This window comes from Procambarus clarkii, chromosome 33 (assembly GCF_040958095.1).
Source record: "Procambarus clarkii isolate CNS0578487 chromosome 33, FALCON_Pclarkii_2.0, whole genome shotgun sequence".
Lineage (NCBI taxonomy): Eukaryota > Metazoa > Arthropoda > Malacostraca > Decapoda > Cambaridae > Procambarus > Procambarus clarkii.
This window is the reverse complement of record NC_091182.1, coordinates 26,965,609-26,991,769: the sequence shown is the minus strand read 5'-3', so window position 1 is coordinate 26,991,769 and position 26,161 is coordinate 26,965,609. Positions and strand designations below refer to the sequence as shown.

Genomic DNA, 26,161 nt, shown 5'->3' with positions numbered 1-26,161 from the left:
ATTAATACATTAACCGTCAGTACCAGCGTCCTCCTGGTACAGCCATCATACAGTATGGATACCGCGGGTGGCGGGTGCTCCCATCACCCGCAACCCTTCATACACATATCACAATTTAGAAAAATGTATACGTGTCTAACCTAGGGTCAAGCCTAGACAGTGATCTCGGTCATTTGTTCAACTACCCGGTCATTTGTTCCATAGATCAACTACCCTACTTCCCAACCAGTATTTTCCCAGATCATTCCTGAATCTAAATTTACCCATTTTATGCCCAATGTTCCGTGTTGTGTGGCGATATATTTAAGAGGTCATTAGTGTTTTCCTTACCGTGTCATGGCTGGGCCCAGCAAAGTGTTTACCAAGATAAGGTAAGATAGTGTGGGCGGGAGAGCGAGGCACACCAGAAGGTATTAAGATTACCGCCTCAGATTATGAGTGACGTGACCAGTAACATGGCTCAGCGCACTGTACACTTTCTTGCAAAAAAAAAAAAGGATGACCAGATTGCAGACGATGAGTGACAATAAGGAGGCTGAAGATATGGTGACCAACAGATAAGATAAATAACAACGTTTGGGTTCGAGCTGGACCATGACCAGGCGTATAGAAGAAGATTCAATTGAAAGAAATCAAAGCTGCTACGGGGTAGCCGGCCCGTCCTCCGGACCCAAGTCATTGCATCCACCCGCCAAACTCCAGCTGTTTATGAATGAAAAACTTTTTACACAAGACTCACAACTGACGTCGTCCAGAACAATTGTTTCGTTAACGACTTCTGTTCGAACTACAACGCTATAAATGATTCACCAACGTACTACAAATAATCGCCAATAGAACATAAACGCCTAACCTAACCAGTGCCTAAATATGCTTAGTATGCTAAAATATAACAATATTAACTTACACTTTAGAAAAATCATTTTTTGAATGAACAGCATGTTAAAATTTAAGAACGCGTCTTTAGGGTCCACCGCAAAGGAATGAACTTTGTGGTGGTCTTGGTAGACGTCCTGGTGTGAGGACGGGTTGCTTCAGACAACGCCTACGTCAAGGTGGCGACGTGATGTGGTATTTACTTGTAAGATATTTGACGTATGTTAGAGCATATTCCGAGCTATTTTGGTTGGTTAAAATAACCTCCATAGAGGAAATCAATACTCCAAGCCATTTATGATTGTACTATTTATCATGGCGCGTCTATCAAGGTGAGGCGAGTGTTCATAACAATATAGATGTATGAAGGGAAGGTGTCTTAGTGTGTGGTGAAGGTTACACTACTGGGTGCACGTGTACAAGGTCGTGGCTTATTACCGCCACTTGTCAGGCCTTAACATTGTGGAGGAAACGGGCTTGTAAGTTTATGGTCCCCATCAAGGTTAACTTTGTAGTGTGCGGGTGTTAGTAGTTTAATGTTACACTAAAGTGTTCATAGTTTAACATAGTTGTCGTATTGTTGACACACTAACAGCTGTTAACCTTCCTCTGCTCCGGCTTGTTAGAGCTGGATTGTGGTTCAGTGACTAAGGTCCGTTCATAGCTTCCCCCCCCCCCCTGCTCGTTAAGAGTTCACTGTAGCCAACCGCCGATTGATTAAGATTAAGCCACCCAAAAGGTGGCACGGGTATGAATAGCCCGTAAGTGGTGGCCCTTTTGAGCCATTATCAGTATCAAGAGGTGATACTGGAGATCTGTGGAGGTGCGACTGCACCCTGCGTGACGGGAGATGTCTCCCGTGAGCCAACCGCTCTATCGCTCCGGCACATATTTCATATTTTCAGTATTTTACTTGGGTTCAGATCGGGTTCATAAAAAATATATATTACTAGAGTGGAATGTAGTGGTAATGAACGGTTGGATTAGGGATGTTTGCACAGGCGGGGTGAGGGGAGGGGAGGGTGATAACTTGGTGCAGATGTTCTCGCCTTGTATAATGTAACGTGGCAAGTTCAACCACATTTATAATTTTGTTGAGCCTCTTGCAAGGTGTGATGGCCTCAGACACGTGCCTACACCTGATAAGTTTCACCAATTGTTTATATGTTGGTTATAATCCAATCTACAACTATAATAAAGTGATAACCAGTTAGTTGTTGTTAATGACATCAGCCAAATTATAAGGAAATCTGGAAGTCTGGTATAGTACTGAGAGCTGGAATCAGTGTTCACCGCTTATACTGAAGACCTGTTTCTAAGTTGACGAACTAGTGTTGGCAATATAGCTACAGTAGTATATGTATACATAATTAAAAGTTCTTACATTGTACCACTTACGGGCTATTCGTGCCCGTGCCACCTCTTGGGTGGCTTAATCTTTATCAACCAATCTTACATTGTTGTAAAGCCACTAGCATACAGTTTCGGGCAGGTCCTTAATCCTAATTTTTTCCCCGGAATACGACCCGCCAAATAGTTTAATACTTTAACAACCATCTTGGATTGCATGATAGAGCTGATAAGTTAGCTAAAGAATCTGCCTTTAAAGGAGATGTTGAGTGTAACCTTGGATTGTCAATGAACAATCTGACAGCAGCAGTACACAGAGAACTTCAACAAAATCTTGAAGATCTGAGGCAAAGTGAGATTGGGGTGGAGGTAATGGGTCTTGTGGTGTGGGAGCCGAGCCTTGGTTGTCTTGGGGTGGCCCTGACTTTTAGTGAGGCGGGGAGGGGGGGGGTAACTTGTTTGTGTTTTGGTGGTGTATACTTGCCCTTGGTAGGAAGGCCGCGTCACGGTGATGGGGGCTGGTAGGGTTGGTGCTGTGATTGGTGGGTGGTGGGGGAGGAATTTCAGCAACTAGTAACTTGGTGGTGGGAGGGAGGCTTATGGTTAGTCGTATTCTTCCTTCCTTGGTACGACAGTTTCTTGACGTTGGACTCTCCACAACGGGCTGTATATTAAATAAAATCTTGTTCTGTGTATTTAAACTGTCAATATATAGAACAAGCGACTACAACTTAAATATGAAACTATTGTTAGTAATGTGGTAATTGTGGTAATTTGTAAGTATTCTAAAAATTGCAGTATATACAATGTGGAAAAGACTGTCTTTTCCCCTTCCCAGCCTGTCCCGTGGTGCCGGGGGCGCCGACCCCGCGCACGGACGGAAAGAGTGCCTCTCGTGGTGTTATCAGTCTCCTGCCTTCAGTGTTCCGTTAAGTCGTGCTCACGTCTCTTCTTTTGTGGACGGAGATTATGCCATTATGGACACTCTCTACCCCCAGGACGTCATGACACAGGCAGCACAGGTTACTAGGCAGCAACAAAACCCAGCGTCTCTGGTTCCACTGTCAGGTATATATAGGTATAAACAATACTGTGAATATACTTGCTTACAATTTACCCTCTCTCTAAAAGCTGTACATATTTACAATGCTGTCTGGTGGGAGGACCGGTAGGTTGTGTGCCGACTGTGTGTGTGATTGTCATATATATTATTACCAATAATTCTTGTCGAGGGTGACCCTGACCAAAGGAGGCAACGTGTGGCCGTCACTAGTGTGTGTGTGTGTGTGTGTGTAGCTCGTGGAAGCTGGAGCTGGACCCGTTAGTACGGCGACACGCACAGGTTGCCAGGGCAAGTCGAGCAATAGTTATTTACTTTGGTTCTAGGTCTAATTGCATGTGTGCGTGGTTGTAACGGGCGGGGGGTGGGGGGGGCGTTGTCGGTGAGAGCGTTGGTCTGACACAGCTGCCGCCACACACACACACACACACACTGCTGGAAATTCATTCTGTGCTACACCTTAGTTTATGTAATTTTGGGGCATAGAGGTGCATCTCTTAATTAAACAAACTATGAAGTGAAACTGCCTTGTGTATTGACTAAACCTTTTTGTAGTTTTGAAGGAAATACTTCCACGATTTGTGAACATTTGTGATGAAGAGTTCTCTACATTTATTGTTTTACTTCCTTCATATAGTTAATGCGAATTATATGCGTAGTTTAGGTGATATTTGGTGAGGTGTACATGAGCAGGTAATGTTGTGAGAGCAGCAGTAACACCTAAGTGTTGCTGATTAATTTGATCAATAGACTGTGGCTCTTGCTGGTAGTATGGCGATGGCTGGAATAACTAGTGTAGACTTGACTTTGCAGAAAGTTTGTTGGTGTACTTTTCTTTATGGTTGCTTATAGACATTCCGAGCTTAGTCAACATTTCATCCTAAGTTTGCAAGTTGTAGGTTGTGCATGCAGGTGATTGTAACCTTCTCATCGCCACTCACTGAGTGTGTGGCGTGCATGATAGTCATATTAATAACCTATAACTGCCTCAACTCTCACACTCAGTCCTTGTGTTTAAGATCCCTTGACGTGACCGTGATGATTGAAGACCAACAAATGAAGAAATTGTTGATAACCCGCTGATCAATGCGGGTTACAAACCTCGCATTGTAACTCCCTCGCTGTATCCTCCCTAGTTAAACAAGCGTGTCTGTAACACTTACAGGGTGGTGACAATGTGCACAATAACTGAACCAAACCAACCTGGGTATGTACCATGGGTCGGAGGTATGATGTACAGTATTAGGGAAGCGCACCCCAGTAGTGACGTATCTTAACACTCCGACTGCCACGTGGCTTCCATGTCATATCTGTACTGCCTTAAGGCAGTGTTGTATAACGGGTGATGCAATAACTGCAGGAGAGCGGAGAGGCTGATACAGTTGTGTGCCCTCGTGTCGATCCCAGAGCCACCACCCCCGACCCCCCTCTCCTGGTGCTCTTACTGTACCGTCACTTGTGAAGGCTCCCACCAGAGGCGCTGCTGGGGGCTTGTGGTGGTACCTGGTTAAGTCACCATGTCTCCCTGACATAACTAGCCTCAGTCTACCCAATACACTCCCAGTATTGCATCCCTTCCCCTAATACTCTTGATACTCATAAGAGCATAAATACAGGAAACGGTAGAAGGCCTATTCGTCCAATACGAAACGCGTATTTATCCTAACTTTATCCAGCCAAACTCATTCGTATGTGTAACCTACGGTTGAAGCAATTCAGCCATCCCGCGTCTATTTTTATCCATAAATAGACTTAATATTTTATCCATATATAATAAGCATTAGAATGTCTTCCTTCTGGAGTTTCCTTACTATTCACCAAATGTTTGCGAGCGCATCTGCAGCGTGGTGACTGGTGCACATTGCAGGTCAGGTCTGTCTTATTGCTAGCGCCTCCATATAAAAACAATCAAATTTGACTTGCTGCTGACGGAAAAACAGCCCCGCTCCTGTGCCAGGCAAGTCCACTACGGGCTCACCATAGCCCGTGCTACTTGCCCTGCTCCTGTGCCAGGCAAGTCCACTACGGGCTCTCCATAGCCCGTGCTACTTGCCCTGCTCCTGTGCCAGGCAAGTCCACTACGGGCTCACCATAGCCCGTGCTACTTGGAACTTTTTGATCCAAGTAGCGAATCTTAAACAACAACAAGAGACTTGATGCTTACATTGTCGTGGTGTGTGGTTGTTCCTCCCAGATGCCTTCCGGTAAGGATTGTTAAAGATCCGTATAGAGCTGGCATCTAGTATCACATTTTCATAATTTAAAAAAAATATGCAAGTCTTAACTTATAGTTTTCGAATCTTAGCATATTCACTTGTGGCACTGTTAGCACCAGTATAAATATTATTAATGCATTATACTAAGTGAGATACCTGTAAAAGAGGCGTGCCCCAGCGCTGAAATGTCTAGTGTGGTGTTTGTGGTGTGTTGAGCGGTGGAGCGCTCTCCTGGCTGCTGCTGCTGAAGTACACCCAAGGAATAGGTGTACTTAGGCATGGCGTCCATGCCAAATGGGTCCATTTGGCAGGCCGACACTTCCAGGTAAGTGGAAATGCCCTCGCTGCTGCTGCGCCAGAGGAATTAGTTATGCTAGAATCATTAAGTTATTATAGTATAACTGAATGGTTTTCCTCGTCCCTTTTTTTCTGCTCTTCTTATGTTTCTACTGATTTTCTATTTTATCTGGAACGGTTGTCGTGTGCCTCTACTTGAGACCTTTGGTCCGGGGTCACGTAGACGAGGCGATAAGGTGGCGAAGCTGCGGACGCTATCTGTAGGGTGTCATGGATGACGCGTCCACGGTGGGTTGCTGGGGGCGTTGAGTGTGTCAGTGTTGTGACGCACCGTGGCAGTTACTGACCTCTGGGTTGGTGTTGGTGAGGGACCCAAGTGGTGAGGGAGGGCACCGTGATCGTGGGGAGGGGGAGGGGGGTCACGAAAGCTAACTTTGGCAGAGTATGATGGGGGAGAGAGGGGGGGGGGGTAGTATTGGAGTGGCTAGGCTACTCGCCCACCTGTCGCCAGCGCTGTGACAGGCCAGGTGTGTTGGCCCAGCCAGACGTCTTGCCCGAGCAAGTCTTACCCTCCACTCTGCCGTTTCGCCCACACGCAGACAGACAGGGGATGTTTTAACATAGGCTGGGATGCCGTGTATTTTCGCATAATTTATTATCCTTATTTCTTATTATTATTTGATTTCTTGTGTGGAATGATGCCTGGTCGACCCGTGCATGTGTGTGTGTAATTACCCAAGTGTAGTTACAGGGTGTGAGCCAAGTTCTTAGTAATAAGGACAAAATACATGAAATCCTGGCATATTTCGCTTCCAGTAGATAAGCGACTATGTAATATCTCCATTGCTCAAACAATTGTGTATTAGCGATAATACCTTCCATTATCCATTAATGTATAATGACTTCCTGTAAATATATAGCTCTTGAAATAGAGCATTCTCTGTAACTAGTTGACAATTGTAATTATAAGATGTGAAGGATAGATGCAATTGTTAATTTAATATAATTATCACCGTTGAGGTCTGATAAAGACCTTTTGTGTCCTGTTTTGCGCTACTCGCAAGATGAGTATGGGGCGCACAATAAATTAGCCGCCTCCGGCTAAAATCTCATGGTGTCCCGTCTTCCCAGTACTCTTTGTCGTATAACGCTTTGAAACTACTGACTGTTTTGACTTCCAGCTTCTCACATAGCTTGTTAAAGCGTCTACTACGTTGCTAAAGAAAACTTAGTTTTTTTCGGCACCTGTTTCCTTAGCTTGAAACTGTGTCCTCTTGTTCGTGATGTTCCTAGTTTCAGGAATTCAGGAATGCCGAAAAAGCAGAGCTCGACTCCCAGAAGCACAACTAGGTGAATGCATTGTCTGATTACTGCCCTCATCTGTCTGCCTTTCCTTATAGAAAGTTTTTAATTCGTGTCAGAAGTCTCCCTGTCACCCCTCAGGCTTAGAGTGTGGGACTGTCAAAAGCCTTTTTTTAAGTCCAGATACAGTCAACCCAACCATCTTTCCTGTATTATCTGTGGTTCTGTTATGAAAACTAAGTAGATGTGTGCGTGTAAAACATAATAATCGGCATCTCTTGTACTTGTTTTCCATAACTTGTCCCGTCTTGCTGGTCGGGACAAGGTCAGCTGGAGCCTAGTTTATCAAATATCAATTTGGAACAAAGGATGTCCCAAAAACTTCGGCGGAACATGCAACAAAAAATACAAAATCAGACTGTTGTTCACGAAGTATTTTTTTTTTATGAAGCATATTTTGATGTTGTCAAAGCCTGCCCAGAGATCGAGCCGCGGATGACATTGATCCACGTAACAATAACAGGGTCATGGGGGGGGGGGGGGGAAGAATAATGGAATTGTGCCCAAACAGTTTCACCATCGGTGATTGAACACAGACCCTGCAAGAAGCGAGTCGCTATACCGACCAGTCCAAGTGGATGGACTTGTTTTGATGAAATATGTTGGGCTTTACCCAGTAATAGGTTGTCAGTACCTGGGTACAATCTCTCCTCGTTTTTCCCCTCGGTTACTAATTTTCCCTGTTTACATAGTTTATTTGCTTGTATAATTTGGTTACAAATATAGATTACTTTTCCAAGGATCCAACATCTTTATTCTGTGTAGAAAATTTTCTATTAATACTTCATGAGGCCTCGGTAAATGTGTGACTATTTAGTACAGACACTCAAAGAATCTGGCCTTAATCCTACACGGACGAAAGCTGTTGACATCATGAGATTTGCGAAACAGAAAAAAATAGATATATGGAATAACGTACTGGGAGTTTAAAATCTTTCTTTTTTGAATATTTGTACAATTATAATTGATAGTTTACATAAATGACGGTACTGTATATTTGATTTAAAGAGTAATAGCAGATGGAAACAATATTGTAGAATTTGTGGCATCTAGCTTGCTGTGATGTAATAGAGCGAAGTCATGTGTTGACGAGCTCTCGGATGCGAACAGTTATTTTAATGTCGGTAAATCATACTCGAGTGGCTACGCACGGAAGTTGACTGGTGGTCGGGTGAGGTGGTGGTGTGGTTGCTGTGCAACCTTGACGGTTGCTGGGACCAGTGGTTGTGCTGTGGGTATTATGGTGGCTTCTCCCACCACATTTCTTCAACCAGATATGTCTGAGGTTCGTGATTACCGTGAACTTCACCTCTTAATAATAACGGAAGGAATTAATGCATAGTTCTTGATGAGGTGCTCCGACCTCTTTCCTGTATTTTCCAGACATATTGGGTGGCGTCTGGTCCCTGTGCCTCTTCCGTAGAGGCACAAGGATAAACATGTCTCGTCTTCCTTCAAGGCCACGCTCCATTTGGGTCCTGCTTGTATGCCCAGCGTCTAGACATGGTCTTGGTTTGAGGTTAAGGCCTCTGTTTTATTGATGGGCAGTTTGAAAAGTGTTTGTTGATACTATATAGTATTGTTTTCTTCAGTGGTGGTATGGAGGAGCTAGGAGAAGCTAGCAGAGAAGCATTGCTAAAGCCAATGGTCGCTTAGCAACAAAGGGTGGCAGCGGAGTGGTAGCTGCCTCTTCCCGTTAAGTGTAACGCGCGAAATTTCATATAATAAAAATTATATGTCACTTTTTAGAAATTGAAAATTCCTGCATTAGATATATTATCTGGGAAGAGTAAAACAGGATGAGAGTTATGCTAATTCATGCGAGGTAAACTGCAGCTGCGGGCGTCCTTGGGGTAGGGTCGGGGCAAGTGGGTAAACATTGCCCCCGTCCCCTGCTCTACCCTCAACACCACCGCTCTCACACACACCACCAAGACTGCCGGGAAGATATTCTTGGTGAAGGAAGTTTCTGAGATTGATATGGGTAATGTTCATCAGTCATTTTCGGCCTTTCCGCGAGAGATTTTACGGAAATCTTTTCGAACGGTTAATTTTTGTATGAACTGCAAATAGCCATTGGTTTGGAACGGAGGGAAATCAGTTTTTAACTACTTTGTGTATCTATATCAATATATTTATAATTATATGCATGTTTAGTATTAATTTTCTCCATTTTGTTTCAAAGATTCATTTTTTTAATTCAAATTTTCAAAAGAAAATCCAACACGTCTTCAGACAAAGTCCATTCCATCCAGCGGTCGACCACAAAGCCGCATTCATAAAATTTAACATTCTGTTCATTCAAAACAGAACTTTCTCAATTATAAATTTAATATTATTATATATTAACATTGTACATATTTAGGCATTGTTTAGGTTCGTTAGCGATTATTTGTATTTGTAGTTCGTGGGTGAATTTATATCGTTGTGGTTCGAACAAAATTCGTCAGTGAAGCACTTCGGAAGTGCTCATCTGAATGAAATCAGTCGAGTCGTGTGTAAACCGTTTTTCATTCATAAACGGGGTTTGGCGGGTGCATGGAATCGCTTATGGGTCTTTGTTTGGAGGACGGGCTGGGATGTAATGGACTGAGTCGAGGACGGGTTGGATTTCTTTGCAAAGTTCAAAAGCGTTCATAAGGATTAGCCAAATCCCAAACATTTTGGATTTTTAAATTTTTCATTTTGGATTTGAATATTAAAGTCTGATTAATTAAACATTCAAGTATTAAAGTGTGACTTGAATGTTTAAGCTTAAATAATAATGCTCACTTTTAAACTTCCCCCCTCGGGGCAAAATTTAAAATGCTCCCGTTGCCTAGTGTACTTATAGGAGTGTAGATAATTTTGTGTAAATCGACACAACTTCTTGGTCTTACGACTGGTAGACGTGTACCTCGCAGAGGTGGGCTCACGCCACCGGCTTTAACTAATGAAATGCCGTTATTTTGCAACTTAGGATTTTATTGCCCTGACACCTTTGCCTGTCTAAAAGCTGTTGCTATTGTCTGTCTGTCTCTACAACTTGCCATTATCGTCAACCTGCCCGAATTTGATTTTGTAGCCTTGTAGTCCATAAAAAAATCACTTGCATATAATAAATTAACAATAAAATAAACATTCAGGTGAGGACATTGTGAAGCCTTATTGGAGTGTGGTGATAGTGGTCGCATGACGAGGAAGCCTCATGGGAGTCTCATGACACTAGACAACGTCTAGTGTTACTGCATGAATGTGTAGGGTTTCGTGCAGTGTTCTTCGATTAAATCAGGTGAAGGTAACTGGAGTCGGCCGCAGGAGTGGAGAAGCCGGGTCACGCGTTGTGGGGCTGTGACCACAAGCCTGGCCTGTGACCACAAGCCTGGCCTGTGACCACAAGCCTGGCCTGTGACCACAAGCCTGGCCTGTGACCACAAGCCTGGCCTGTGATCACAAGCCTGGCCTGTGATCACAAGCCTGGCCTGTGATCACAAGCCTGGCCTGTGATCACAAGCCTGGCCTGTGGGCCCTCTGATACACTAGCCTCGTCGGGTCTACCACCCCTACCTCTCCACCAACACAAGTGCATTTCTTTTCTCAGATTGCTCATTCAACATAGTACTTATATTATGCTATATTAGTGTACAGATGTGTAGGAAACGGACCCTAATACAAAGATAATGTCGAGCATACATTTAGTGAGATAAAAAAAGGGGGGGTGTATATTTGTGAATTTCTGAATTTGTGAATATTTAATACTGAAGCTTTTTCTGCAAGGTCGCACCATCTGTTTATTATTTGTTTATGCAATGTTATTGCAAACGTCCAAATTACTAACTACAAACGTATTTCTGTAGTTATTGCGTCTTGGTGAAGTCTAGCTTAGAAAGAAATATGTATAGTGGACCTGAGGAATTTGGTAGAATTCATGCTTACTGACCTGGAATGTGCTTCCGTCATCAGTTTTTTTATATATAAAAACGAGTTAACTGGCAGAAATTTTACCAAGTCCTTATAACGCTTGTTATGCATAAAGATGATGTATCTTGGTACTCCATATTGCTGACGTCTTGGTAATTGATTTACAGATATTAGCAGCATGATAGATCCATCGAGTTGTAAATATGTCTGGAAGGTTTCCTGCTTGTGGACATCCAAGTAAAAAACTTCGTCTGTCTGAACCTTTTCCTCCCCAACACACCCAGCTAATGTCTTCTTGCATGTCGGCCTGCTGACGGAGATCTTTGCAGCAATGACTGTAATACAATACTTTTATCACGTGTGGCAGAATCTGTGAACCACTTGGCAAATACACTACATGTTGTAGATAAAACGTTCCCTACCAAAGTAAAACGCGCAAATATTGACGATATAATATAAAAAAATGTCATGACCTTCGATAGTTTAAGCCATAATTGAAAGCGCTATACAGCTTAAAAACTACCAGGTACTGTGGATATTAGTATAGTAAAAGAAAATAGTTTCAAAACTAAAATATAGGACAAGAACTACTTGTGATGAAGGGGGGTAGGGGGAGGGATTAGTGGAGAGGGGGAACAGTCCTTGGCCCAGCCACGGTGGCTGCATTGGGGCGTCAAGGATTAGGTAGTTTGTTTTGCATACCCTGAAAGCTGCTTTTTATCTAGTGTTTGGTTTGTTTACCCAAGCTTCAATCTCCACCCCCCCATCCCTTCATCTAATGCCAGATTACTTGCTTTAGTAGGCGCGAGTAATCATTATAATTATTTCCTTACACTACGCTACACACACATCACAATACCGTGATACATAAAATTAACTATTGAAATTGTTTATTTCCTTGCTTGTTTTTATTATAAATGTATCCATGACAAATATGTGGTGTTGGGTTGGTGTGTTGAGAAGGCCACGTTGCACAAAGCCAACTCACTATTTTTATCCAGTGTTTCCTTGTTTGGACTGGTGTGCTTACACGTTTTGTTCCAGACTATAATATTACATTATTAGGTTATGTGCGTCTTAAAATATGGCGCTTGCTGGTGAGCAGGACGGTGTATTTGGTAACGCATATGATTTGATTGTTTATATGGTTGATGATAGTCCTTCATGCCTACAGATTTTTTTCAATGTACACGCTAAGGCTTGTAACATAATAACTTAATACATTGCACAATCCAATATATTTTTGAAGGTTTCTTATTACAACAACGAGTAATGCAAGACACCGGCACATTAGGAAAGTTTCAATCTGTAGGTAGGTTTGGTTTCCTTGTGCGCTAATTGTACATGCTCGCTAGATTAGTGTCCAGCTGTAACCTTTCAGTGTAATGAACCCTACGCAGACGGCGAGTCACAATAACGTGGCTGATATGATCAAACCACATATCAGATGATAGAGAAACGACAGTGAACCTTGCTAGCCTCGGCCACTGGTCACCAGGGTAAACATGGCCTTCCCCTTACACACGCTCTATGGCTTCATGCCTGAGCTTCAATAAACCAACTCATCCACCAAAAATGATAGAACCTTTTGCTATTATTGGCCTGAATATGCTAAAATCTGCGGCAACCTAAGCTGTCTTATGCCTAAATAAGTAACGCTTTTCTTTCTTTTGTTGCATTAGCAACAATTTGTTTATCGGCCGAGAAACATTAATAAGTAATCATATTATTTAATCGTGTCATTATTACATGGAGTATAAATTTGTCAACTTAAACTGATTGGGAAGTTATTGAGGGGTGTGGTTGGACGTAGTAATTGTGTGTGATTGTGTAGTAGTGGTGGTGTATGCTGAGTAGTTACGTGCAGTGATGTATAATATGTAGTGGTGTGGGAGTGTCTTGGGATGTGTGATGTTGTGAAGTACACGTGGTTTTTAGTGTTGTTTATCCCCATTCCTGTTGGATTGAGTCAGTGACCACACTTGTGAGGGTATAGTGAGCTGCACCGTTGCGCTGGGACCTTTCTCTTGGGAAGGTGTTGCTCGTTAATTGGTTGTGTGGTATAGTGTTTTGAGGTGGAGAATAAATTTTGTCGACAAATATGAATGAGGATTGGCCGTGGTCTTCGCTGTGCCAACTCGTTGCTGGCGCCTGTTGACGAGGCCTTGGCCTGTCCGGTGCAACGGGTGTAAGTCGCGTAACCTGGGATATATTTTGTTGGAGGCGAGGTACTGTATGTCCTTCAGGATGGAGTCGACCTTGGCGAGGTGCTTCGGTGAGCAGCAAGGGGGCTTGTTGTTACTGAAAGTTTACCCAACTTTAGGAAAACATGTGGAAACGTTTCTTTAGATATATAATATATTGATATAATTAAATATCACTGGCTGCATGATCTGTTAACTCGGCAAGGACTTTGCTTCCTTCCTACCACCTTAGTCTCCCTCCCGCGATCACCCCCTATCCCCCTATATGTGTACAGTTTACTATGAGAAAATGTGCATTAGTATTAGTGTTAGTCTTTTCGAAGTTGCACGCTTGCAAACTTTAATAGAACGTCGCATTTTTTTACATATACTCTTTAGTTTTGACATACATTTCTATATATTGACATACAAATGACATGCATTTAGCTTTGGATCACAAGGAATCCCTGAAACCGCTTGTGACGCCAACCCGTCCTCGACTTGAGTCCATTCCATCCAGCGGTCGACCCCACAGACGCATTCATAAATGTTAACATGTTGTTCATTCAAAACAGGAATTTTCTCATAAATTAATATTGTAATATGTATTGGCATATTGTGCATATATAAGCATAGGTTAGGTTAGGCGTTTAGGTTCTGTTGGCGATTATTTGTATTTGTAGTACTGTACGTGGGTGAAGCATTCACAGCGTTGTGGTTCGAACAAAATTCGGCGGAAGTGTTCGAACATATATAGTTGTGTGTAAACCGTTTTTCATTCATAAACCGGGTTTGGCGGGTGCATGGAATCGCTTTTGGTCTTTTGTTTAGAAGTCGGGCTGGACTAGGTGCCTCTGTTCACCCAGCAGTGAAAGAGTACTTGTTTGTTAAACAAGTACTTGTTTGTTAAACAAGTAATTTGGCGGGTCGTATTCCAGGGAAGATTAAAATTAAGGACCTGCCAAAACGCTATGTATTTATGAATAAAATATTTATAAATCTTGTATTATAAATCAAATAAAAAAATAAGTTTTATTTAAAAGAAAAAACTTGCTTGTCCGGGAACTTCAGCGGACAAGCAAGTTACATTAACATAGCCTGTGGGTGTGGGCCTTTGTTGGGGTGTGCCTATTGTTGTGGTCACGCTCCACAGCCAGGCACTTGTGCCGAAGTCTGCAACCCCCTTGCAAGATTTCTCCTTAGTAAGACACAATTAACGCAAACACAATTGTGATGGTTTCGGGGCTTAGAGTCCCCGCGGCCCGGTCCTCGTCCAGGACTCCTCGTTGCTGGACTGGTCAACCAGGCTGTTGGACGTGGCTGCTCATAGCCTGACATATGAATTGGGCTCGCGGCCTGACATCAGGACATCAGGCCATGACGGGCCTGTGGGCCGCTCCAAGCAACAGCCTGTTGGACCAAGTAATCGGTAGAACCGGGAGTAGAATGCTCAGAACCCTCTCCAGGTATGCCCCAGAGCCTCTGTAATTTACCAGATTTTGAAAACTCGCCAATTCCTGCGTGCATGTGGGCCAGTCTGGAGTCCTGGTAAATATAATTTACACGGCAGCTACTTGGTCTCGTTTAGAAAGCCTGTTCTTAAGGCAAATCCTTTACCACGACCCCTTCCCTCGAACCACTTGGATAGTTATCTAGATATTTGTGATGGTCTGGACACACATTACGATTCCAGTAATAGTCTACATGTAAACTAGCAAGTGAACCATTGTCCTAAACAGAATATGCTAAAGTTATAACTTTGTTATAAATTGGTGGTTTAAAATATAAAACGTATATATGCGAAACACTTCTTCCATTAAACTGTCGGAAGAATTTGGTTTTCTGCAAACGAAATTCTTGGGAACACTCAAATAGTTTTTGAATTCCCTATTTCATGTTTTTTCTCAAATATACCATATTAATGTAATAAAAAATGAAACCAAACCTCAACCTAAAGTAATCTTAACCGAGCCTAACCATGCATAGAGTAGATAATAGCACTAATTACATAGCAGTTTTGAATCCATTACCTCCAAGGAGATCCCCTCCCTAAGGGCAGATCGTAGTACAGATTGCCTCTGTACTTTAGAATGGACGTAAATTCACCTGGCTGCATATAGAGAAAGGTTAATTACAGGAACCAGGAATCTCCCATGTCCTGGTTTTAATATGAAGATGTAAATATTAATATGATCTAGAAAGGCAAAGAAAAGGGTGACTTGATTGAAATCCTGTAATCTATATTGCAAATACTGCATATATATAAATATGGATAAATGCATATAACAAAGGGGATATAAATTTGCTTTTAAATGTATAAACACAATGGAACATTAAAAAATGCATATAAATTGGATAAGTTTAGAATTAGAAAAACCTGGGTAAATACAGGCTTGGAAACCTTTGTTTTATGCAACGAATTATCTGGTAGCATAATAGGCGTGGGATTGCTGGATTATTTCAAACATAAGTTATGCATATACAGTGCAGGTATGTGAATTAGGGTGAATATAAATAAGAACTGCCAAGTATGGGCCAATAGGCCTTTCGTGTCCTTTATTATATTTTCTGCCTCATTCTGCCCTCTAACCCATCGGATCATTAACCTAGACCACCTTCCTCTCGTACCCCATGGAGTCGGACACCCTCCCTGCCTCTCTTCACACACACACACACACACACACACACACCTTCCGTGTTCCTCCCCCATCACTGTAACCATTTTTCCTACAGTCTGTCTCCATCACTGTAAGCAAAAGATTTTACCCAAAATGTCATCTGAACACGTAAGGTCAACATCTGAATACACAAACATTTAAACGACTGCTAAATTCTACAGACTTTGAGTGGCACATTTCATATCTATAGACATGACTCCCCATAAAAACTTCTTTGATCTTGCAGTAATGAAACTAACCCCAAGCATCTGGCCTCTAACCTCACAGATGGACATTCTTTTATTGGGTATAGTGTTCAGAATTTGCATTATGGCTATTGTTTACCATGCATGATTTTAAAGTAAATGCACTAGTGATTTTTTAAGGATTTTGTAGTATTCCTGTGCATTTTTTTTTTTAAATTGATAGGATTTATATTGTTTACATTGTCTCTTGCATAAACCCTCTATATATAATAGAGGGTTTAGGCTACTCGGTAACAGATCAGTTTATGAAATTTGGCATTAGCAACATTGCACGATAATTTTTGGCTGATAAAAATCAACTAACAATCATTTCCTTTTTTTCAGTGGGAGACCTGCTGGTACTAAAATTATTCTGGAGCGAGATGTATTTAATGTCATTGAAGAGAGGAGAGAGAGTATAATTAATGTTACCATCAATCCTGCCCGAGTACTAACTGATAAATCAAAAAATTTCACTAGTAATTGGGCTGACAGCCAGAGTAAAGTCTTAAATGCTAAGGAGTTCTTTACAAGTTTAACAGTAAAGAATTTTACTCCTGTAGATAAGGAACAAACAAATGTATTCAGTAGCGTAATTGGGAAGATAGTCCATGATAGTGTTACTGCTGAGAAAAAGTCCCCTATATCACACATTGAATCATCTATTGCTGGAAAAAATGCTACAGTTAATGAGGATGACACTGACCAGGTGCAGAGTGATCTGAAGGAAAAGATGGCAAAAGACCATATTCTAGATGTTCAGGAAGATGGACAGATTCTCAAGGAGAAACACACTGAACATCATGAAAATGTTAAGCCATCTGCCAAAGGCATTGTGGAGGAAGTAGACACAGAGGTAAAATCGGACCAGCCACCTGAGGTTAAAAATGAGGCGTATCCAAAAAATGTCACCGACTCTGAGGAAGTTTCAGAAATGAGGACTGGTGAGGTAACTGAAACTGGCAAACCTGTTGAGAAAAAAATTAAGCACGAGAAAGAACCCACAAATACAACAAAGATGGATGCTAAGCCTGGTGAAGCTACAGAAGAGAAAATAAAAATGGTTCAAACTGCTTCTGGAGTTTCTTCAGAATCTGTTAAGCCAGAGGACAAGTTGGAGAAAGTTAACAAAAAAATACCTGACACAGAAAAAAGCAATGAAAAGGACAAGGACAGCATGGGCAAACTCCCAGAACCTGAAAAGCCACAGGATATGTTGGAAACGTACAGTCAATTTACTCAAAGGGTCAATGCAGAAAAGAAAAATGATGGTAAGGAGAAAATGTTCTTTGTTCTTTGCTTGCAAAATATGTATAGTATGCTATATATTTTCAGAGAATATAATATTTTTTGAACACAGTATGATTTAATTAACTTAACCAATTAATGTACATAATTAAAAACTAATTTTTTATTTTTTTTAGATTTTGTAGGCTTCATTAATGTTTTATGGACACTGTGTTTCCATTTCAGTTGCTTCTAATGGTCATGGTGGCAATGGCCACGGTAAAGGTCCAAAAGTGAAGAGCAAAAATTATGCTTCTCCTGACTGTGGCTCAAAGTTAATGCTGGCGAATCCTGAAGCATCACATTCATCAAAGGTAAAAATGAGTTTATTTTAACATTAAAAGAATGCTAAGTTTAAACCATACTCAAATATTACATTGAAGATAAGAACTGTTTTGTACCATAATTTTTTCACTTAAGAGATTTTTGAGTGAATAGGCAAGATTTAATGACTGACAATTTTTCAAATCTTAATTTACATCTTTAAGAATTCTTAAGATTTCTGCAGTCTCATTTATAGTTCAATACAGTATAACCCCTTAATTTATCCTAAGGAGTTCCATATTTACATTGTTGGTAATTACATTGCTCTGCAGTTTCTGTTAAGGTAAATATTTACAATAACTAAACATTTTATTACCCAAGTAATGTAGCAAGCTTAGGTAGGTGACAGAGGTATGCTGAAGTGAAGCTCCTCAAGGAGTGTAGGTTCAGGAGCTCTATGGAGGCCATTCACTGGCATTCACCAAGAGAATGTGTTCTTTTTTTGGCATGTTGATTTTAAGGAAATATTTAATGGCTGAATTAACAAATTATAATTTCTTTAAACTTATTGTAGGTGATCCAGTCCAATAAAGATGAATACATGCTGAACAAGTGTCGGGATAAGATTTGGTTCATTATTGAGCTATGTGAAAGCATTCGACCACAGAAGGTAAGATGGGTTGCAATATCAAGTTTGATTTTATGTGTGATTGACTCCTTAACGCCACTGTAAGTGCATCGTTTTCTACAGTTCATATTACACATTTTTACTGATCAGCATTTAAAGCACATTTTATATTTGTAATATATATACAGTACATATATACAGTGTATGTATGTATATATATATATATTATATATATAATATATATATTATATATATAATATATATATTATATTATATATATTATATATATTATATATATTATATATATTATATATATTATATATATTATATATATTATATATATTATATATATTATATATATTATATATATTATATATATTATATATATTATATATATTATATATATTATATATATTATATATATTATATATATTATATATATATATATATATATATATATATTATATATATTATATATATTATATATATTATATATATATATATATATATATATATATATATATATATATATTATATATATTATATATATATATATATATATATATATATATATATATATATATATATATATATATATATAAATAAATAATAGTACAGTGTATATATATATATATATATAATAGTACGGTATATATAATATATATACAGTACGGTATATATAATGCAATATATATATAATATGGTTCATTATAAGAACCATATAAATAAAATAGTTTTGTAAAATAAGATTGTGTGAAAGCACAGTTGAGAGAATAAGGAAGAAAGACAACAAAGATTGCAAGAATAGGAATAGTCTGATTATGAAGAAATGTGATTTACTTCTCTAAACATTTTAACAATCGCCTGTAGTTTGAACAAATAATAGTGAATAAAAAGAAACATAAAGAAAGTACTGTAGAAATATTAGGCAAGTAAAGGCTTGTTGGTAACAAAAGGGCATAAAAAAAAAAGAGCAAGGTAGCATGGACATGTTCCTTGAACAAATCCACAAGGGTTCGTATCCTCGTCATGGCCCTTGTGGATTTGTTCATTTGATGCATCACGTTATTGTGACTTCTGTGTGTAGATCAGTTATTGTAGATTTGTGTGTAGATTCTGTGTGTTCCTTGTTTTCAGTCACTTCAGAAGAATAGTAAGAATAATACTGTACACAGCTATATTCTTCTCTCCTTAACCTTTAGACTCTCGAGTTGAAGAAATGGAACGTCGTCTTTTTTTTTTTTTATTCCAAAATAAGCCCCCTCTGTGAAATACTTCTGCAATATTACAAATTACTGTTTGCATTTGTAAGGAATGAAAGGCTGTAATAAGTCATGAGTATCTTTGATTATTCTAATATATTTACATTTTTCAGTTTGATATTGCAAACTTTGAGCTATTCAGCAACCTGCCTAAAGACATCCAGGTGTCTGGAAGTCACAGGTACCCAACAAGAGACTGGACTAATCTCAGTCGCACAGTGGGACAAGAAGGAAACCGTGGGGTTCAGTCTTTTCCTATTGACACAGAAGATTTCTTTAAATATATAAAGGTATGTATATTTTGGGGCCTCCAGAACTTACAAGAGGACTCCAGTAGAGTTCTGGGTTGGTCAACTTTTGTACCACCGAGGCAGTCGGTTAAGGCAGGCGTTTGGGAATCACCAGGCAGCAAGTTCAAGGCGCTCCATTGCCTCAAAATGATTTTCATTGATATATCATGCCATTGTAATTTCATTTACTCATGTAGGTTTATTTATTAATCATATGCTCTATGATAATATTTTTTTTCAGGTTGAAGTTTTAAGCCATTATGGATCAGAGTTCTTCTGCCCTCTTTCTCTCTTTCGTATATATGGTTTGTCTGAATTTGAGGTGATTGATACAATTGAGGATTCAACAGACCACGATGAAACTGAAGAAGCTTTTGGTGATCCTTTTGAAGAGGAGGAGGCTGTGGACAAATTTAAAGGTAAAGATTGTACATTTATTAAGAAAACTTGTCTAAAAGTATCAACCTTCCATGTTAAAGGCTGTTGAACCAAATTATTGAACCTAATTCAATATTATCAACTGAATTGTGTTAATATTGTATGTTTTGATGACCAAACCACACACCAGAAGGTGAAGAGACGACGATGTTTCGGTCCGTCCTGGACCATTATCAAGTAGTGACCATGGTTTCAATAGACTTGATAATGGTCTGGGACTGACTGAAATGTCGTTGTCTCATCATCTTCTAGTGTGTGGTTTGGTCATCATATCTTCAGCCACGTTACTGTGATTCATCGTTTGCATGTTTTGCCGAGTTTACTCTCCCACATTTAGTTAATTGAATAAATAAATAAAAATATTGTACTGTATATAGATTGAAAAATATTGTATAAGAAGAATGAACTTTTAAGCTTTTATAAGGATTTGTAATGGTCTTCCTTTCTGACAGATGAGGGAAAACCAAGTGTGATTCCTACAGTTCTGAAAAACATGTTCAGTGGAGTGTTAGATGTTATTAAAAGAGGATATCGTCCACACAGCAGTGCCAGCGAGCCTGGGGATCACTGTTACTCTCTACATCCTAAATTTGCTGTTGATAAAAGTAGATGCTCTATGGCAGAGTCTCTCAATTATATCCTCTCTTGTTATTGGACAGAGTACGAAGCTCTTATGCAAAAGCCTGTTGTGTCGTCTACTGTCAAGAATTCAAGTTTTTGTCGGCAGCTTGCATCTACCATGTGTTTGGAACCAGGAGTCAATGACAGCATTGTCTATGATACCGTATGCAATAGCAGTTACGTATGTGTCATGTTATCACCAAAACATATACTGGCCATGTGCTATATGCACGATAATCGCATTATGGATGCCGCAGTAGAATGCGACTCCAGTAGCACTCACATGTCTGAAAACTTCTCGGCCACATCTTCAGACATTATCCCGTCATCTGATGAAATTCCTTCATACGTGAAAAATGCAAAAATAAATACCTCTAGAATAACAAGAGCAGATGCACTCGATTCCAACGCTAGTGGAACTTTTGATGTTCAAGGGACTAGACTTGCTCGAGATTTGGAAAGTGGACAAGTACTAGTGGAACAGGAATTTCATAAGGCAAATGAATCGATAGTTCCAGCATCAACTTCAGAGAGTTCAACAAGTGAAACCTCCAAACCTCCCAAAAAATCAAAATCCAACAGTAGTGGACATAAAGGCAAGTCCATTAAAGAAGTGGATCAAAAAGACGATATTACAGAGCCAGAAGAGAAATTGGAGGCAGATATATCGAGTTTTGGGGGAATAGAACTAGAGGAAGTAGAGTTCCAGCAGGGTGAAGAATTGACCACACCACAACCGGCACCAGTTGCACAACCACCCGCTGAATCCAAAGTGTCTTCAACATCGCCAACAAATAAAGAGTCGGTAGTTGTCCGCCTCTCAAATAAAATAAAGGTAGGTACTGCTAAGGTTTAGTCATTATTAAGGAATACCGGTAGGTATACCTTCTTCCTTTTTGTTTTGCTTATCTTTGTCCCGTGCATTATGTAGGCAATGCCATTGCATAGCGGCTCAATGTTCAAGTGTGTAATAGAAAACCAGAGATGCACTTGCATCGTATCAGGCTTGGATACCAATGTGTGTGGGAAATAGCCTTGCAGATTCCAGATGATGAAAGGAAAAGTCATCACTGGAGAATTGGCTGACAGACCACTGGAACATTATCTAAGACAGTGCAGAGTTACAAACCAAATAAGATTTTGGGGGTGCCATAGGCACAATCGGAGAACACTATAAACATCAGAGGTCCACGGTTGTTCAACATCCTCCCAGCGACTATAAGAAATATTGCCAGAACAACCGTGGACATTTTCACGATAGTTTTCTCCAAGGCATGCCAGACCAACCAGGCTGTGGTGGGTATGTGGGCCTGCAGGCTGCTCCAAACAATAGCCTGGTGGACCAAACACTCTCAAGTCAAGCTTGGCCTTAGGCCAGGCTTGGGGAGTAGAAGTAGAATGGGTTATGGGAGTAGAACAACTCTCATAACCCCATCAAGCAGGTATCAAGATTTCAGTTGAAATTCAACAGGGCAGAGGAAGTTGTTAAACACATTGGGCATAATCTTACCGAGGCGAACATAAGTCGTAAATACTATACTCATACACTGTCTAAGACAGACATGAGAAACTAGTAACACTTAGTGGGCCAGCCGGAGAAAGGAATATCCCTGAAAAAAAATTTATGTGTAGAATAGTGTGTAAAGTCCATGTTTTTGAGTTGTGTTGTCCCTGATGGCATAGTTTAGAACCATTTTAAACACAGTTGAGGTAGGGGTGGGGGGCGGGCAGGGTTAAACCAAGAACGATACTACAATTCAGATTTAAATTGGCTGCACCTAAATTTCTACATGCATTCTCAATACCATGAAATAATCCCAGTAATCTTAGTTTTTTATTTTTATGTTCAACTTGAGATGTTCAACTAAGGAAAAGTATTTTTGCTTGCAGCTTTTATGTACTCTACACTGAGAATGTTCTATTTTTATCTTTTAGGTTTGTAAAAATTTTAAATATTTCTGCAAGTTTAAAAAAAAAACCTGGATTGAAAGTTATTCATAACTGCATTTGATGGGTCCGTTTTTCATTTGGTCCGTCTTAGACCAAATGCATTTTGGTCCAAGTGCATTTTGAACTTGGATATGCATTTTATCATGGTCTACATGACTTGATAATGGTCCAGGGCGGACCAAAATGTCTGTTTTTTGTTTTCCAATATGTGGTTTAGACATCTTGTGAATAATTATTAAATTACATTTTTCATTTCAGGCCTTGGAATACAACATGTCAATAAGCAGTCAGTACTTGGAAGAGCTAAGTCGAAGATACAAGCGCCAAATGGAGGAGATGCAAAAGCAGTTCAACCTGACCATTGCCGCACTCAATGCCACATCTTGGCAAGCATATCAGCGTGACCAGCAGCACCAAAAAGACATAGAAACATTGGAGAATCAACTGGCCACTGTTGGCAACATCTTAAAAAAGCTTGTTGATGAGCAGGCAAATTTAGCTCATACTGTTGTAGAGCAACATTTATTACTGATGGTTGTGGAAGTGTTCGTCCTGTGCGTCGTGTTCTTCCTGTGCAGCCGAAGAAGCAGTCGCCACATGCAGCAGATTAACACGCTGAAACAAAAGAGGCGAGAACAGGTATCCAGCAATGCCAATTTATTTTTACTGAACTGAAATAATTTTTCTTACTTCTAAATATATGAATAGATTGCATTTAAATTGCAACAATTTTCTTTGCACTTACCTCGTATATGCCAAACAAATTTCCTCAATCTAATAAAATGTTTAATGAAAAGTTGTGCTCAGTATAGTATCTGATTTTGCTGCTGTGACTACACTATCATACCAGAATTTGTATATACTGTACTGTATTGTAAATCAAGTGGTCTCAAATATTCAAAATCATTGTAATATTTCCGTAATAAAATTTTTTTATTTACTCACAAATAAAAAAATTATTTTTGAGTGATGCATTATTAAATTAATTAAAAATGAAATTGAGAATTTTTTCTGTATAGGCATTGGAACATAAAGGTAGTGTATTAATGGCAGTAGTGTATTAATGTCAGTGGGGGGGGGGGGGTAATGATTAAGAACTTTGCCAATATATATAGTCATACAACCTTGTAAAACGCATTATGATCTGACATATTTTTCATAAATAATACTACATGTCCTCTAGTCTTTGGGTTAGTGTTTTTGAGTGGGCATTATATATGGTACATGGGTACATATGAGTGGGTACATTATATATGGTATTTATATGCCCAAAGAGGTGTACTGTACTCTCGCCTGCAGATGCCCATTGTATTCACATGTGCAGTTGGTTGCATGCATGCTACAAAAATACAGTACATATCACTGGAAAGATTACGGGTAAATGTCCAAGGATAAACATTAGGAAAATTAGTAGTGCATTTCTATGCAATCTACAGTACATATTGCTTGTATATATTTTGATAGCAAAATCACATGGAAAAAATCTGTATTTTTAATATAAAAATATAGATAATCACAAATCCTGTGATCAGATTACTTATTTGGAAACATAATCCATTGTATTGGACAATAACTATTGCATCATGAGCAGTAACCATTCAACTTCGCTGGACTGGGCTGTGTACTATACTTTCTTACTTCAAAATTACATGTAATAAGGCCCTTAAGGCTTTGACAATGTTTTGTATGCTGGTACATCTTTGTAAGACTTGGTGTGGGCTCTAGGCATGTAAATACCTGCCTTGTTCCAGCCTTGTGTAATCTGCCCATACCAGTAAATTTTAATTGCATAAAGGTTTCAAAATTTCAGGAGCTTGCCATTGTGAATTGGGTTCACAAAATGAGGTTCTGCACAGATAATCTTATTTGGATGAGAATACTGTAATATACTGTATATATACAGATTATGGTAAATAATTAGTAAAATGACTAATGCTACGATAATTTGATTGTGTAATGCATTCCTAATTATCAGCTACACGGTTACACTGGGTTAGCACTTCAACCCTCATATTTCAGTAATTAATAATTTGTGAACTGTGTTGTATTACAGTACCTATTTGTGTACAAGCATGGGTGGAAAGTTTTCATAAATCTTCGAGGTTCAAAGAGTTTTATTTTAGTGTAATATACATCTTCAATAAAGATCTTACTTGATGTCTGAATTGACGTACACATGGCAGCTCTACCTTTCCCTTCAACAATTCCCCAGCAGTGCAGACGAGCAAGCAATATAAGCCTCGAGTAGGGAAGAGATTGTATGTGAAATCGTGAAACACAATGCAGACGATGAGGCTGAAGAAATGATGACCAAATCACACATCTGAGAATGAAAAAAAAAAGTTTTCAGTCTGTCCTGGACCATTTGGTCTGTCCCTTTTTATTAAATCTTGTACTTTTTAGTTAGATAAAAGACCTGTGAAACATTTTGTGCATTAGTGGTTTTGTAAGAATGAAATCTCTCTCTCCGACAAAGGCAATTCGGTTGTTCTTGACCATGTGGACTACTCAAGAAGGCAGATGTTTTGCTCTGACTACCATGCATATGCTGCTCTGATTTTTATCCCTTTGTATCCCTTAAAACTTTTTACCCTTAAACTACAACAGCTTTCTAGTCTGTCCTGACGCTGATCTTAAAACATTTCCGTGTCATTTGCTCTTCTCTTTATTTCTATGGTCTACCTAAAATACTCAAACCTGGTGTTCCTCTTTGTCCTATCATTTCTTTAAGAGACTACCAGCTATCCTCTTGCCTCCTGGCCTGCCAAAACTCGCTCCTTATCTTGGTCCTTTTTCTCCTCCCTACCTCGATCAGACTTGGGAAATAAAAAAAAATTGGACCTACAGCCTCCCCCTCTAAAATGCTTAATCTTGATCTGGATTCTGTTTACTAATGTTCTGCTTGACAATCTTTTTTACCTTAGCCAGAGGGCAACTGAGGGCCTTTATCTCCCGCTTCCTCCTGACGTTTTCATTGAACTCGTCAGACTGTGTTGACTCCTCTCGCCTTTCAATAGAAAATACTTCTCAAACATTTGACATCACTAAAAGTTCATCTCCTCTATTCCCAGTTCTTGCCCATCTCTATATGGAGTACTTTTAAACTGTTCTTCTTACTATTGATACTTGGCCTTCTCTCTGGCTTTGCTATGTTGATATTTTTTTCTCTCTGGTCTTTTTCAGACTTTTCACTCGTCTCTTAACAATCTTCTATCGGTTAAAAAGTTGATGGGAATCTAATTCCTCGCTCTCTAGACATTCATGTTCACAGCTCT

The 26,161-nt window shown here is 39.7% G+C and overlaps 1 protein-coding gene across 3 annotated transcripts in view; it reads left to right on the top strand.

The window, feature by feature from the left end:
* The window catches only part of LOC123765258 (SUN domain-containing ossification factor), a 74,162-nt gene that overhangs the window by 39,903 nt on the left and 8,098 nt on the right, over positions 1-26,161 (top strand). For all 3 annotated transcript variants that reach the window (XM_045753769.2, XM_069335492.1, XM_045753770.2), the window contains 7 exons: positions 16,492-17,417; positions 17,620-17,747; positions 18,272-18,367; positions 19,701-19,877; positions 20,119-20,296; positions 20,768-21,771; positions 23,145-23,525. In XM_045753769.2, coding sequence (XP_045609725.2) covers positions 16,492-17,417; positions 17,620-17,747; positions 18,272-18,367; positions 19,701-19,877; positions 20,119-20,296; positions 20,768-21,771; positions 23,145-23,525 — 2,890 coding nt within the window. The remainder of the gene's footprint in view (positions 1-16,491; positions 17,418-17,619; positions 17,748-18,271; positions 18,368-19,700; positions 19,878-20,118; positions 20,297-20,767; positions 21,772-23,144; positions 23,526-26,161) is intronic.